The sequence below is a fragment of the Marmota marmota genome, unplaced genomic scaffold, assembly GCF_001458135.2.
Source record: "Marmota marmota marmota unplaced genomic scaffold, marMar, whole genome shotgun sequence".
Taxonomy (NCBI): domain Eukaryota; kingdom Metazoa; phylum Chordata; class Mammalia; order Rodentia; family Sciuridae; genus Marmota; species Marmota marmota.
The window spans coordinates 5272324-5289131 of record NW_026000026.1 but is presented as its reverse complement, the minus strand read 5'-3'; the positions used below and the strand labels follow the sequence as shown (position 1 = coordinate 5289131).

At 54.1% G+C, this 16808-nt stretch overlaps 1 protein-coding gene across 1 annotated transcript in view; it reads right to left on the bottom strand.

Annotated features, from left to right (window-relative positions):
- Positions 1–16808, bottom strand: part of Eya2 (EYA transcriptional coactivator and phosphatase 2) — a 201821-nt gene that overhangs the window by 122618 nt on the left and 62395 nt on the right. The window contains exon 3 of the mRNA XM_048811935.1: positions 6467–6569. Within this exon, the coding sequence (XP_048667892.1) occupies positions 6467–6569 (103 nt within the window). The remainder of the gene's footprint in view (positions 1–6466; positions 6570–16808) is intronic.

The following is a 16808-nucleotide window of genomic DNA, read 5'->3' as shown; positions in this document are numbered from 1 at the left end:
ACCCCTCTGCACCTGGCACGGCTCCCCTTCCCCCCAGCAAGGGAAAAACTGGCCCGGTGAGCGCAGGGCTTTCCTTTTGCAGACTGCGCCAGTGTTTAAACCTGTTGAGCCTCTCCATCCCAGGACACCTAGGGGACAGGGGAGCTGGAGGGCAGAGCGCTGTCTGGAAGGGCCCTCTCTCCCTCTGGCTGGGGTGTGGACTCCCCTGAGGGTCCCCACAGCTGTCTAAGCACCTTCCTGACAGTGGAGACCCCAGGCTCAGTGGGAGCAGCAGGTGAGGGCGAGCTGTGTCGGTGCCCCTGGACGGGCCACGGCGGACTCACACTGCAACAGGGAGGTCAACGGGGCGTCATCCATGACAACTCAGGGCGCAGCCCTGGTGCCCCGACCCCAACATGGCCAAATCTGTCCACTCCAAGCTTCCCCTTCACGTGCCAGGACAGCGAGCTCTCAGACGGGGAGGGCTAGCGCCCCCCACTGACTTCCGCTTCCCCCCAGCTTCCTGGGGCAGAGGAGGAGGGTCCACTAATCAGGCGGCCAGGACCTCCGGGACCAGCTCATCCATTCACCCGTCGCCCACCTGTGCTGGCGTGGGCTGCTGCCATGGGAAGGCAACAGGCTCCTGTCCTGTGGAGGCTCCTGTCTACGAATGAGACCTGATTCCAGTTACCATGAGGTGAGAAGGAAGGCAGCGGAGGCTGTGGCCGCGCACACCTGGGCCCTCCACATGCCCAGGGCCTCCTGGGACTAGCCATGATGCAGACTGTGATCCTGGAGGTCACAGGGCTGGTGCTGCAGGCCAGCACCCTAGGCTGACCCAGAACCGCACATCACTAAGGTCACTAAGAAACATCACGATTCTGGGTTCCTAGGAATAAATCTTCACCCAGAAACCACAAACTCTAAAGTATGTCGGGGTGAAGAAGGTAACACAGTGTCCCTTATCTGAACTGCTTGGAACCAGAAGTATTCTGGATTTTTTTCCAGATCTCAGAATATTTGCATATGCATACTATAATGAGACACGGTGGAGATGCCTTAGTCAGTTTTCCATCCTATAACGAAATGCCTGAGGCTGTTCATGTATAAAGAGAAAAGGTTTATTTTGGCTCAGGGTTCTGGAGGTTCAAGACTGAACTGAACCTTATGGCTTTGGGCCTCTGGCAAGGGTTCCACACCATGATGGGAGTGCTCACCTCAGGTGCCAGGATGTGGAGAGGAGGAGGAGGAGGAGGAGACCCTGGAGGACATGCTGACCTGAGGACCCCCTGCTGGGCCCCACCTCCTAAGACCCCCAGTGCTTTCCCACAGACGGGCCTGAGGACCAAGCCTTTCCCACGTGCACCTTTGGGGGACATTCAAAATCCTAATGGAGCAGGAGGGGACCCAAGACATCTAGGTTTCATGAACACCTTATACACAGCCTGAAAGTAATTTTATGTAACGTATTTAATAATTTCATGCATGAAGCAGTTTCATAGTGGAGAGTTTCTCATTTGGACGGGTCCTCGTCTGCCCTCAAAAAGCTTCGGTTTTTGGAGCTTTTCAGACCAGGGTGCTCTACCGGCATAAAGGAGAAAAACACAAGATCCAGTTCATACAAGACACTACGGCTGGATTCTGTGCGGCACACACTCAGGTGTCACTTGCCTGAGGACATACACGGTCCATGCGTCCGTTCACATGTTCGGCAAGTGTTCACTGTGCACCTACTGTGGGCCAAAGCTATATATATATAGTTCAGTCTCATGACCTGCTAACTTAACCTCTGTCCAGAGAAAGCAGCAGGCCTCAGCGGTCAGCTTCAAGTTCAACTCCAGACCTGGCTCTGCAGCACTGGAGCTGTGTGACCCTGGGCCCGTCTCTCCCCTTCTCTGAGCCTCAGTTTCCTCATCTGAAACATGGGAAATGGCTCACACCTGCGGAGGAGGCAGGCACCTGTCGAGTGGCAACTGCTTCACAGGCGAGGAGCCACACTAGCCTCCCGCTCTCGGGGCCTGCTGAAGCCACGGCCATCTGTGCACCTGCTCTGCACCTGCGCAGCCTTCCCGAGCTCACTGGGCCACGGAGAAGCTAAAGGTTCTGAGCAGCCACCCTGTCACCCTGTCACCCACTGGACCCCTGGGCCAACGCCTGACCCACCCCCAGAGAGCGGAGGGGCCTCCAGGCAGTGCAGCCTGGAGGCAGATCCTGCCAGCAAGGTGACATCTACCAAGGGAGTCATCTCCTGTCCCTGAGAGCGTGGTCGAGTCACTGTGACACCAGGGACAGCGATTTGAAGAGCGTGGGACCAGGTCCAGCAGCACGTGCCCCAATTCCGACTCTGCCTCTTGTGCGCCTGAAGACGTCCTTTGTCCCTTGTGGTGGTTGAGGACAGAGGGATGAGGTGGCATCTCCCATGTGTGACGATTTTAGGGGACCCGCCGAGAGAAGCCCTTTCCTGAACTCTCCAGCTCATCTTCACTCGGGCAGCGGGCACGAGGCCCGCCCGGTCGTTTCTGGAAGTGATTGAAGTCATGCTCTTGAAGTGACCTTCTTTCTAGGGGCTGCTGAAGACTTACTCGTCAGTGGGCAGTTGGGATGTCCCAATCCTGGAGTCTGGGGTGACCAGGTGAGGAGGAGTGGCCGGGGGGGACTCCCAGAGGGCAGCGCCCGCCCTCAGCCGCGGGGTCTGCCATCCTCAGGCTCCAGCCCAGCTCCCCGAGTGGCCCTGGTGTGAGGCCCTGCAAGGCCAGCCTGGGAGCACTGTGGGGGTCCAGAGAGGGGCGGGCCGGGTCCAGAGCTCCCCAGGCAGGACCCGGACAGAGCCCTGGGCGGCTGGACCTGGTGGACGAGAGGCACCGAGCTCCACCAGCCTCAGGCTGGAGCCGGCCAGACTGAAGCTGAACATGGGGCCGGGGGAGGCCCAGGGAGGGGGAGGCCCAGGGAGGGGTGGGAGCAGGGTTCCACCTGCCCTGAAACACTTAATGAGCTTAGGGCATCTTTTGAAAGAGAAAATTCCTCCCATTCAGCAGCTGGCTCTTAGCACCTCTGCCCGCCCCCCTTCCAGAGGGGACAATTCAGTCCGATTTTCCCTTGAACAGTGATGACTGACAGGGCCTGTTCCCAGGTGGCTCCTGAAGCCGGGCGCCTGCTCCAGGCGGATTAGCTGCTTTCCCCCGTAACCACCGGCCAGGAAGTTCTCCTTATCTGTCCCTACAGACGTGAGAAGGCAGGGACCTTAGCACTCTACCAGGACTCACAGCCAATAGGAACCAGAACTGTCTGTCATGACCTCCCTGTGCCTCCCCGTCCACCCATCTGTCCCCGCGTCCACCCATCCATCCATCCTCAGTTTGCCTAGTCTCTGCTCTACTGCGACCTGGGCACTAAGTCCTAGCTGGACGGGAAGAGGAACTGAAATCCACGTGCAGGACGGGAATGTCGTCTGTGTCGGGGAGGACCCGGTGCCCAGGTCAAGGACTCTCAGCCCTGGTGCTCAGCCGACTTGGCCGGAAGGTCCACCCTGACCAATCAGACCAGGGGCTGGGATCCGGGTGTGACTATTAAACACAGAAAGACAGACACTCCCCAGGTGACTCCAAGACGCAGCCAAGGGATCCCGGGGCCAGCCGCACGGTTACCTGGGACCTGATGGCAGTGCGCGTTCGGGGACCGCCCAGATCTTGGCAGTCAGAGTCTGGGGGAGGACCAGGGGCTTTTGTGACGCACAGAGTTGGAGGGCCACCGAGTTAGGGCCTTGCTGCTCAGGGCATGGCTGATGGACAACATCGTGGGAATCACCTGGGAGTCTCAGGCTGGGTCAGAACCCCCAGTTCCGCAGGGTACCCTACTGCACTCCCGAGGGGCTCTAGAGTCTCCCAGCGTCGAGCACCCTGCACGGTCTTTGCCAGGTACTGTCCTGAAGTCCTTCCTAGCCTGGGTCACTCCCTGCCGTGTCCTGCTTCACTTCTTCAAAGAAACCCCCCCGACCTTCCTTATTTGACCTTCCTTATTTGACCTTCCTTATTTGCTTCAAGATTCAGTACTTGCCCCTGGGACTAGAACACAGCTCGGTTCCTCTTCCCAGCCGCCATCCCAGGGCCTGGCCCACACAGGCATTTAGGAACTACCTTCTGAATTCATTATCCAGAAGAGGAGACTGAGGTTCAGAGAAGGGCAAGGAGTTGCCCAGGTTCCCACAGTGAGCGAACGGTGGCCAGGAGGCACACGTGGCTTGGGTGACTCCAGACCCAAGTAATGTGCAGTGGCCATAGGGAGATGCAAAGAGCACGGACAGGAGCAGAGTGACCGTCCTTGGGGAGCAAGTCCCTGAAAGAGTCAGGGGTGGCCTGGTTCTCCTCTGGTCCAGTGCTTTGAGCAGGGCAGCCCGTCCACCTGGTGAAGCCCACGCCTGGAGGGACAGGGGTGAAGGAGGACGAGGGAGGACCAGGAGCTCCCTGTGGAGGCCCCGGAGTTACAGTGGGCAGGAGGAGAGGGGACCCCACGGTGCTGCGGGGCGACCCCAGATCTTCTCTGGAGAAACTGCACCCCGTTCAGAAGGCAAAGCAATCAGAAGTCACGGAAAGAACCTGGTGGCCACTGCAGGGGTCAGCTGAGTGACCAGGGCAGGGCAGTCCTGTGCAGTTAAAGAAACAAAGGGCGCGGCGTCCCTTTGGAATGAGGGAGACACAGGCTGGAGGGCAACCCCGGCAACCTGTGACCTCTGCAGCCCGCGGAGCCTCAGGAAGTGCCCGCGTACGAAGGTGACCGCATAGCAAACCGCCTTCCCCGGCAAAGCCACAGGACGAGGTGACTGGCCATTCCAGGGGAGGGAGAAGCCAAGATGGCCTGGTGTGGAAGGGGACATCGGGGCTACTTTTTCAAGGACTGTGCATATGTCACCCGGGGCCTTGGAGACTGATTCATCTTAAAAGAAAAAAAAAAAAGGCGAAGAAAGGCCTCCCGGTGGGGGACAGCAGGTGCAGAGGCCCGAGGCAGACAGCTTTCCACTTACACCAAGGAAAGAGGGCCCAGCCAGTGGAGGGGGGGAGGGGGGAGGCGGGCAGACAAGGGGAAGGACTTCCATCCTCTTCTGTCCTCTTCTCCGTCTTTCAACTCAGGTCACCTTTGAGGTCGGGGGATAACTGTCCTCTTGAACAGGTGGGGCAGTCCTGTGCCTACTCACCCAGGACACAGGACTGATCACAGGGGTTGCTTGATTCAGAGGAGGACACTGAGCAGGCTCCAGCACTCACCTGTCCCCCAGGGGGGCAGGCGCTTCGCACTCAGGCTACAAGTGGGTGGACATCATGTCCCAGGGGACAGTGAGAATCGAGGTCCAGATGGGGCCCCCAACTTGCCTGAGATTGCTGGGCTGGGGACCGCAGGGCTGGGAGTCAGAGGCCCCTCCTCCGGCAGCCCAGGGCCTTTCCTGTCCCCAGAGGCTATGGACAGAGGACAGTGTCACAGTGCTCTAAGTTGACTTGTGTCTCCACTCAGGAGGACAAGGACACCGCCTTTGAACAGGGCTAGGTCATTCCTCTCCAGCTCTCAAAGAGACAGAGCTGTTTACATGCTCCAAAGCCCCAGGAGAAGGAGGGTGTGTCCTCCGCCACCCACTTCTGGCCTGAGAGCCCAAACCCTCTCGGTGGGACTTCCAGGAAGGTTGTTCCGGCTTCATGACCCGTATGCAAAGGGAAATGTCATGTCCTGGTGACAGCAATGATCACTCATGGAAGGCTTTTTGCTTAAAAGCAAATTCCTTGTGACCTTATACTCCAGTAGACACATTTGTGCCCATGAACCGTCATCAAACACAGTGAAAGAGAAAGAGCCGGGGGTCTCAGAATACCAGCAGCAAATCCCAGAGCTGCCCAATAAAGGGTTAAGCCCAGCACTTGGACTTGTTAGCTTAGTGCCTTCTGCCAACCTGAGCTCCACCAGGAAGGCCTCAGAGCCCAGCAGAGCCAACAATCGCTGGTATTGTTCTCCTGAAAACTAGTCTGGCTGCATCATTTGCCAATAAGTTTTTAGACAGCTTGATCTCTCCTCTGCTTCCTTGACTCCAACCCGACCTGAAAGCAAAGGGCCAACGAGTCCTTGTCCTATGTCAAACCCCTGTGAACAAAGCGCAGGCCGGGACCTGGAGATGGCAGAAGAGACGGGAGGACACAGCTCAGAGCCACGGCCCCAAGGGCCACGCCCAGGGCTGGGCCTGGAACAGCCCGGAAGCTGGCTCTGGTGTGTGGCAGTGCAGGGAACCCCAGGACCGAGACTGCGAGAGGACGCTCGGGCACCAGCGTGCACACCTGTCCCCCGAAGGATGGCACACAATGGCAGTGACGTGTGCCAAAGTATTGATCTGGGGACACCGTGTAAATGACAGCAGGGGACGGGCCCTAGGGACGGTGGCTCGGGGACGTGCGGGTGGGTCCCTCACCAGCGAGCCCACCACCTGTCCTCCAAGCTCGCGCGAGAGGCCTACCTTCTGCGTCACTCAGGGCCCCCAGGGCGTCGCTCAGGAGTTGCTGGCGGTGGCTGCTGACAGTGAGGCTGGGTGGGATCACTAGTTCTAGCATTTCCTGTACCTGCGAGGGGACAAAGGAACGTGACTTATTCATTAATCATGCATGCTCACTCACGATCCGAGTCCCTTCCCTGAGAGCATGAATATCAAGGCTGATTAACGCCCCCCCAGCCTTCTTAGGAACCCCACGTTATAAAAATGCACTGACTTTCATCCAAGGGAAACGAGGAATCGAAATGAGGTACCTGGTCCCCGGGAGAGCTCACCCGCCTGATTAAACGTCCCCTCCCTCCTACTGGGCTTTGCCATTAGAAGAATGACATCCAGGCCTCTCCTGCGGGGCCGTGTCATCGGGATGGAGGGCAGCGAGCTCTGGGGCTTCCTGGGGCAGGCGGACAGGGCGCTGGGGTTGGACAGAGGCTCGGGGTGGGCTTGGACGCCCGGTGGCTAGGACGGGTGTCATTCACACAGGTGCAGAGAGGCGGAGGCGGGGTCTGGGTGGGAATGCGTAACAAGTGCTTCCAGGCCTCTAGTGCCACAGCCCAGCTGCATGGCCCCTCCCAGGCAGGAGCTCACTGATTCCTGAGCTGCTCAGGATTGGAGGATGAGGGCAGGCCACAGGGACAAGTCACCTTGGGTGTCTCTCTTTTTGGTACCAGGGATGGAACCCAGGATGCTTAACCACTGAGCCGCATCCCCAGCCCTTTTTATATTTTATTTAGAGACAGAGTCATGCTGAGTTGCTTAGGGCCCTGCTAAGTTGCTGAGTCTGGCCTTGACCTTGCAATCCTCCTGCCTCAGCCTCCCGAGCTGATGGGATTACAGGTGTGCGCCAGGGCACCTGATGGACTTTCTCCCTTTTTGCTGAAAATGTCTCCAACTCCTGCACCTGTCTGTGTCCATAGAGACTTTCCCACATTCCTGCCCACGTTGGGTGGAGAAATGAAGTTTCTAGTGAATGCACCAACATCACACTCAAGGGCTTGGCCACACCTGATATGGTTAAAGCTCAGGCAAGCAGCCTTCAGAGAGGGCGCGGCTTGCTGGGAGCACCGCATTAGCACAAGGTCACCCCTGCGTTAACACAGCACAACATGCGCTAGCCACGTGCCGATCAATGGCCCACGGTTCTAGACTCAGGTTTCGTCATAAAGAGGTCATGGATTTGGAGCGTTTCGATATCGTGAGCAAGTTACCAGAACAATCTAAAGCATGAGTTTTCTCATCTGGAAAATGATTGAAGTAGTTCCCTGACAAGGTCAAGATGAAGAGGTTAAGAATAAGTGATTAAGGCATGTGAAGAGAGGACCCAGAGGCACCACCTGGATGCCATCCACTGCCACAGGAACAAGCTGGGACAGACAGAGTGGTCACGGAGTGGAATACAACACAGCAGAGAAAAGGACTGACCCAGCTCTTCACAGATGCCAACCGAAGCCAGAGCCCAGCAGAGGCAGAAGGGCACTGGGTGGGATCCTGTTTCCACAAAGGCCAAAGCCACAAACTCACATTCTGTGCCACTGAGGGACACGCTGCACATGAGGAAGGGGTAAGTGATGCAGGAGCGTAGGACACCAGTTTCAGGAGAAGGTCTGGGGGATGTGATTTGGGAAGTGGTGCCCTGGGGGCTCCCCCCGAGTTCATGCAGTGTGAGTTCTCGGGTTGCTGTGGACTGGGGCCCATGGGCCCAGTCCAGCATATGCCACCTGTTTCTGCACACTCATGAGCTAAGTGTGACCTTCACGTTTTTTAATGGTTGAAAAAAATCAAAAGAAGGATCCCATTTCGTGACGCGTGAAAATGTGGTAAGATTCTGATTTCAGCGTCTGTGGGTGAAGCGTGATCAGAACACACCCTCCTCTTGGGTTTGCTGTCTTGTCTGTACCTTCACGTTGCAGCTCCTGGGCTCAGTCGTTTTGACAGAGCCCACACGGGCCTCACAAAGCCAAAGACATTTTCTATCTGGCAAGAAAGACGTGCCACGTCCTGGTTCAGCGTATCATCAGGCTCTGGGTAGAACACTACTGCATGGCCCGCGACACTTAATTACCTACCGTTATTAATTACTACTGTTATTATTATTGTTATTATACTGGGGATGGAACCCAGGGCCCATGCATGCGAGGCAAATGCTCTTCCAGTAAGACACAGCCCCAGCCCCTAAGGAGACAGCTTTTTTTTTTTTTTTTTTTTTTAAGGCAACACTTATCCCAGGATATCCCAGGAAACACGCACGGGTTAGTCCAATGCGGGAGTTCCACATGGATCAGCTTCTAGTGCTCATAACTTTACATGAGCTAATAATGTTGGCTCCTAGCGATCCCAGGTACACGGGCAGGCTGGGTACCATTTCCCCCAATGCCACCGGGCAGGGCGGGATGAGGCCGGTGTCCTGTTTCTTTTAGACCCAAAGCATGTGGTCTGGTGCAGGGCAAAGGGCAGACAGGGAATCTGCTGCCAGATCATAGGTGCCATAAATTTGTGTTTTATCCAAACCCACTCCCTTCCTTCTTTTGAGTGTGTGCAAATACTTTAAAGTTAAAAAAGAATCTGAGGGCTGGGGATGTGGCTCCAGCGATAGTGTGCTCGCCTGGCATGCGTGCGGCCCGGGTTCGATCCTCAGCACCACATACCAACAAAGATGTTGTGTCCACCGAAAACTAAATAATAAATATTAAAATTCTCTCTCTCTCTCTCTCTCCCTCCTTTCTCTCTTTAAAAAAAAAAAAAAAAAAGAATCGATGTAAAATTCAGCACTGGTCTCCAGACACCTGGACGCTATGGCTCTGGGCAGCAAAGGCAGTGAACTGTCAGTCAAAGTCCAGATCCAGTTAATAACAGAACGAGGGGCTGGGGCTGGGGCTCAGTGGCAGACACTTGCCCACCATGTTCGAGGTCCTGGGTTTGATCCTCGGCACCACATGAAACTAAATGAATAAAACAAAGGTCCATCATCATCTAAAACCAAAAACAAAAAAACAAAAAACCCCAAATGAATCGTTCCTACCCCCTGAGGTTTAAAAAAATATTTGAAGTCGTTGCCAATATTTTAAAAAATAAGGCAGTTTCACATAAAAATCTGTATTTTAAACTTGAAAATGGAAGACAATTGCCAGAATCCAGCCTGGCAGCCGTGGGCCGGAGGTGACCAGCAGTGGCCCCACGGCTCCCTACTGGTGACACCGGACCCTCTTCTTCCAGTCGTAGGATCTCCTCCTGTCCCATCTATGATGGAGACCCCTGGCATTCGCATTTTCACAAAAGCCTTCCAAGGGGAGAGACAGCAGCAGGACACTCCCAGCCTCTGTCACGGGGCTTCTTTACTGAGTGCTCCTGTCACCCCGGGGAGCCCTGGGCCCAGCCGGCCTCTGTTGGTTTTGCAGCAGGGCGGGAAGGTGTGGGAGGTGAGCTCTGGGAGGGAGTGAACGCTGACAAGCCGGTGCGCACCCCAGTCCCTCGCCCAGGATCCTGAGGCCAAGCCAGGGGGAAGCATCTCCATCCCCCACGGCAGCAGGCGCAGAAGCTGCCTCATCCCATCATCTACAGCTTGTGCCGGAGGGCAGAGGAAGAAAGGGACAGAGGGAAAGAGGGACAGTCGGCAGGAAGTCCTTATGTCCAACAGGATTGTTAAAAATTCCTGCTGATCTTCATTTTCACCCCCCCCCCCCCTCGGCAGCGGCTCTAATGTGTTAGATATGTAAATGTGATGCTTTATGTGTGGCCTGTGTTTTAATTTACATGTTCATCAGGTTTTTTGTTTTCAGTGTGCACCATCAGTTTTAAATGTGTGTCTGTGACGTGTGCATATATTTAATGCGTACGCACGTCTAGTCTATGTGTTTAAGCGTGTGCGTGGATACCTGCCGGATGGAGAGCTGGCTTCTAGCTACGGTTTTTTTACCAACTCCATTAAATTCACGAATTGCCCGCATGGGTAGCCAGGTGGTCTGCCTCCCCCAGCACCCTGAATAATGCTGCAAAATAAATATCCTCATTTATCTGCATGACAAGTTTTGGGGTGCTGCTGCTCATATCATTCACCCTTGTCTGGTTTTCTTGTTCATTTGTGGGGGCGCCTTGTGTTTGCTCATTGTTGGCTTCAGATGTCATCGATTTCTTTTCTTAGTCTTTCATCTGACTGTTTTCTTTTAATTCTGATGTCTTTCGTGATACAAAACCAAAAAAATCATTAAATGTCTTCCCAATAGTTACTTGATTTCTTTTTTTTTCTTCCTTTCTTTCTAGGTATAAAAAAAAAAAAATCTTTCTTTATTCCTGAGATTTGAAAATTGGTCCACGTTAAGCTATTCCCTTAGAACTTCACCCTTCCTATGTAAATCTTGATTCATCTGAAGTTTTGCCTTTTAGGTGGTTTAAAGTAGTATTGTTCTCTAATATCTGGGAAAATTCAGATAAGCACTTTCCTGACTCACCTCCCGGCTGACATAACACCTTGGATTTCTAGTGCAATGGCACAGTCATGATCAGAAACAAAAGCTGTGGGGACAGTTTTAAGCCCTGGAAGATGACAGACCAGGACCTGGAGGCCCAAATCCCAGAGGGGGAAGTGGGTTGGGTGCAGTCGGTCCCCACTCCTTCCCTCCAGACCGTCGCCATTGTCTAAGCAAAGAGTGACAGCGTGGCTTTCCCCTGGCCTCAGGACAAGGCAACTCGTCACCAGGAGGGGAATCCCGGGGTATGAGCACCACAGAGGTGGGGACCATCTTGCTCCCAGCTGGTGCCACAGAGGCAGAGGCTGGGTCTAAGCTGGGTGGGGGGAGGCAGAGGAGCCAGGCAGAAAGGGGGTGCTCAGCCAGGACCAGCAGAGCTTCTGGCAAGTCCCCAAGACCAGGGGACCAAACCGGAGTTCACGGCCCCCAGGATGAGGAGGCTTAGGCGAGACCTCCAGCTCTCAACTGAGACCCCCGAGGGGTTATCTCCTTGGATTAAAGGTGAACAAACAGATCTTGGTTTGTGTCATCTTAAGCTCATATTGGAGCAAAGCGATTTGCCTCTACCGTCACCATTTGCCAAAAGAAAAGTCACTTTTCTTTTGGGAAAGATGTCATCTTCTAGTCCCTAAATTTCTTTCATCTTCCACAGTTTTTCATTCATGATAAAAATGCCAGGAGACAGGACCAAGCACCCAAAACTAGACAGAAAAAACAAACAGATCCACACGAGGTTCAGACGGGAGTTGTCAAACCTGGGCTGCCCACTGTCTGTGACATCGGGACCAAGAAAGAGGATGTGAGCCTGAGAGTACTACCAGAGAATCAAATGGAAATTATAGAACTAGAAAATAAAACAACTGAAATTCAGAACTCCAAAGAGCAGCGGGACATTGGGCTGGCCTTATGAGAGAGGCCTGGTGAATGAGCAGGCGGGCTCAGGAAGGAGGTTGGGAAGGAGGCCTTAAACCACAGAAGAAACACGGGACATGGCAAAGGGTCGAAGTCTCCGAGATGGGAGCCACAACGGGGGGGCAGAGGCGGGATAAGTAAAAACGCATATCTAGAGAAACAGAGGCTTTCTAAGATGGATGAAGGACAAGAAGTTGGGAAATCCCAAGCAGGATAAATGCAGAGAAAAGAACCCCTCGGCACAGCACGGTCGAGGACACGTGCAAGGACATATTCATCTTCAAAGCTGGAGGGCTGTTGGGAGCACTGGCGTATGCTTGTAATCCCAGTGGCTCAGGAGGCCGAGGCCGGAGGACTGCAAGTTTGAGGCCAACTTAGCAAGGCTGTAAACAACTTAGTAGGATCCCGTCTCAAAATAAAAAGAGGGCTGGGGATGTGGCTCAGTGGTAAAGCACCCTGGGTTCCATCGCAATCCCACCCCCCCGCCAACCGAAAGCAGAACAAAAAAATAATACGCCTGATAAGTGACTTTTTAGAACACATGGTGGAAACCAGAACATAGTAGGGTTTCACCTGCCAATTTGGACTCCAGGCCAGCAAAAAAAAATCCTTCAAAAATGAAGACAAAATAAAAACGAGACAAACCATGATTGAGATTATTTTCCAACAGCAGACCTGCACTACAAAAGAATGTTCTAGAAGCATGAAAATTCAAAGAGCAACATGCGTATGAAGAGGTCAAACCTAGTTGATATATTTTAGGATCTTGCATTTTTCTAGAAATGGTAAAGGTTCTAATTTATAGGAAACTTTCAGAAACATCAGGGATGCATATGATAATGTGTAGAGTAACCACTTAAAGTAATAAATGCAAACTTTTAATGTATACTTACGAGACTCTTTTTAATATAAATATATACAAAGATTAGAATCCCCAAATTGGGGGAAATCCATATGATACAAACATTAAACCAAAGGAAGCTGGCATTTAGTCCAAATGGACTTTAAAATAAAACCCATTATTAGAAATCGAGAGATTCAGAGCTGGGCACAGTGGCACACACCCATGATCCCAGGGGCTGCGGAAGGTGAGGGAGGAGGATCACGAGGTCTAAGCCAGCCCCAGCCATTAGCGAGGCCCTAAGCAATTCAGTGAGACCCTGTCTCAAAAGAAAATATAGAAAGGTCTGGGGATGTGACTCCGGGGTTAAGCGCCACTGGGTTCAATCTCTCGTAACCGAAGAGAAAAAAGAAATTTAGGGAATTAGAGAAACATGCGATGGTGATAAAAGAATCAACCCACCAAGATATAATAATTAGAATGTTCATCCTTTGTAAAATACAAATGCAAGATCTGAAATTCAAACACAGCAATCGGAACTCCTCATCCTTTGGAGGTGAACAGATAACACTCACAAAGCGAGTAAGTAAAAGTCAACAGGATTCCCACTTGAGAAGGTACCGAGTGCTCTTCCCTGCTGTCAGCCGCAGCTCCAAGTACCCACAAAGTAGAGGGATGTGAGTGGACAGCTCAGGGCAACCCGGTCGGCAGAGTTAGAAAAATCCTTCCAGAAATTCTCATCTCAGCCCCTGTTTTGCGAGCGCCTATTATGTGCTAGGCCATCATCCTGGTCGCTTTACGTTATCTCCTTGAATTCTCTCCCACCTCGGAGACGGAATGACGTGGCCACAGGGCACACACTGAGGTCGCAGCACATTCCTGTCGGGTGCACTTACCCTGGCCCGCCCCGGGGGATCTAAGAAGCAGCTTTTTGGGTTTCCGCACGCAGTGAGCGTTGCGTGTTAGGAGTCATGTTGTTTTATTATTGAATTACGGCTGACCTCTCGGGTGTTCTGAGGCCTCCGAGGGTCTTAACCTGGCCCTGATTATGGGGCTCCCCTTACAGAACAGGGAGGTAAACAGCTCACACTTGGGGAGCGTTTCCTCGGGGGCCAAGAGCTCTTTGCCAGCATTGGCTCCTTCCATGCTGTGAAGCAGGCAGGATGAGGAGACTGCGGTTCAGGGTGACTTGGCTCCTTCGTGGTGGAGCCAGGGCCTTAACCATGGCTTCAGATAGACCTGGGTCAGACTCTGAATCCAGGGCCCGTGGGATCTGAAGTGACGGAACTGCCGGGTCAGAGCACTGAACCTGTCATCGTCCCTGAGGTTCACATCCTAGCTGCTGTCTCTTATGGCTGTGGCTCCCAGAGAGTTGACGGCACTTCTCTGAGCCTCAACCATAAGGACAGAGAAAATCACAGCACCCTCCCGGTCCGGTCACCCTGAACATCGAGTCAGAAAGCACGTGGCCCGTGTGGTTACAGCGATCCTACAGACGAGGCTGGGGACGCGCAGTGCATTCCGCATTCCGGGTGGACTCTGGGAACTGACCTGGGCAGCACAGTAGGAACCTGTGGTCTCCTGCGGTCTGGGGGAAAGCCTCCCGCCCCCCCCTTCCTCACAATGATTTGAAACAGGAGAGCAGCAGGGAGGGAGGGGAGAGACGGCCGGCTTTCCCATTCCCAGAGTGGGCGAGAGGCCTTCGCTTCCCTTTATCAACGCGGGAGAGGCGGCCGGGGCGCGGGATTCATTTACCAAAGAAAAAGAAAAAGAAATTTCTGGCATTATTGCAAAACCCTGATATCTCAACGGCCTCAGGACAGCGCCAAGGGGGCGGGAAGGAAGGGGGGGAAGGAAGAGGCATCGGAGCCCCCGCCCCCTGGCCTTCTGGGCCTGCTGCTGCGCTGGCCGCTGGCACCATTTGTTACCCTTGTCACCACCCTGGTCCCCGGGGACTGGGAAGCTTTGGGGGAGCGCGGGGGGGCCCCCGCTGAGGAGCAGAGAGATGACAGCTGGAGGGTGGGGGTGGGGCGGCTTCAAAGGCTGGGAAGGATCTGAGCAGATGGAGGGTCCCAGGCGGTGGCCCTCACCTTTCTGCACCCCCTGAGTGCACAGACTACCTTGGTGAAGACAGGCCTCCTGCCGGCGAGAGGCAGAGGACAGATGGCCAGTCAGCCAAGAGGACTTCAGAGCGCGCCAGGGCCCAGCACCGAGGAGGGTCTGGAAATCGGAGCCGCCGACCGTGATCGCGGGCTGCTGGGTAGACGGCAGCTGTGGCCTGGACCCAAAAGTTTCTGCCATCGCCACCCCCCCCCCCTTTGATTTCAGTTCAAAATACATCTGCTTCCTGCAACCCGACTGGGCCCTGGTCTCTCCCACATCAGGGGGACAATTGCTTCTGAAAGCTGAAGGTCATCCTCACTTCTTCAAGCGCCCACCCATCCGGTGCCTCACCAGGTCTTGTAAAGTTGCCAAAGTCTCCTGTAGGGCCACGGACAGCAGTTTTAATAAATCTCTCCGGTGTGATAAGTGAATGTACTATCTCAATAAATGTCCTCATGAACCGATATTCGGGGGGTGCTGGTTACCTGTGCAAACCTGTGCCTGCCGTTGATGTCAGTCACTGTACGATTTACACCGTCCGCCCTCCAAGCACCGAGCCAAAGGCCCCCAGTCCCCTCTTCTTCCAGGATCGACACTGCATGTAAGACGAGGTCAGAGTACGTGACTTGGGACTCCAAGGTCCCAGGCCATCCCCAAAGGGACAGAGACACAGGGGCCAGCCCTGGGCCAAGGAAACAGGAGGAGAAAGCAGACGCACCCACAGTCGAGACAGGGAGAGCGTGCCGGGGACAGCCTGCCGGGGACAGCCTGCCGGGGACATGCAGGCACCGGTGACACAGCCACCAACCAGTTCCCTGCTCTCATTGCAGTCCACATCCTGGAGAGGCATTGGCCATCCCGACTGGGCTGGAGGTCATTAGTGGCTGCCCCCCAGCCGTGGGGAGTGGAGGGTCCCGTCAGCCTGTGCCTTATTCCTTTATTCCCCTTAAAATATGATTTTTGACTGGCCAAATAATATCTCAAAACACTTGTAAATAATTTTTAAAATTTCAGAGAAGATCCAAGCCACCCTTGGCCGCTGCCTCCCCTCCATGTAGTCACGATGAATACAACGAGCAGATCTACAGGGCTTTCCATAAACACCTAGGAGCCCACAGGAGCCAAAAACAGATGCTGCTGTTCTACAGCTGTTTGGTGAACGTGTTTTTATTCATGTTACTGACCTGTAGATTCTGTTCTCGTACTCTTTCCACTCTCATAATACAATTCCTGGGCGTTCATGCCCCGTCATGCCACAGAGATCTAGCTTATTCTTTTCCTTGCTGTATAGTATTCCCAGGCATGTCTACCCCAGAGTTCACGCGGCCAGTTCTTGTTTCCCAGTTTTGTGGTTTTGTTATCAATTCCACAGTGACTGGGACAGGCCTTCTTGGGTTCGTATGTGTGTAGTTCTCTAGGAGTGGCTCCCCAAAGTCAAACTGCTGGGTTTTGCCATTTTCCATTTGCATATTGCCCCTGAGAGTGTCTCATCCAGGTAAGTCCCAGGGGCCACGTCTTGTTTCTCCTCCTGACAACGTTTCTACTCCCTGATCTGAAGGCTGTGATCCAAAGCTCTCGCAGGAAGACAGTGGTTGTGTGTGTGTGTGTGTGTGTGTGTGTGTATGTGTGTAGGGGTGCTGGGGACGCAACCCAAGGCCTCACACAACCCAAGGCCAGCATCCGCCACACAGCTCCGTGCGATTAACGTAGCCCCATCTTTCAGTCAAGCAGGTCAGGAGCCTCGCGTGGGGGGAGAGCCAGCTGGTCCGGCTCTGGGTCCTGGACTCCGTGCCCACCCCCAGGCCTGAGGGGTTCTCACTGCCGCGAACTTGGAGCAGGTGAAGGGCCCGGCTGAGCGCTGCACTCTGGGTGCCTCGTTCTCAGCGCATGTAAAACAACGGCTCATTATTTGGCTAATGAGGTTTTGCTGTCTGTGGATTTTTTTTTAGAAACTTTAAACTCTGAGAATAATCGTAGAGTCACAAGAATCTGC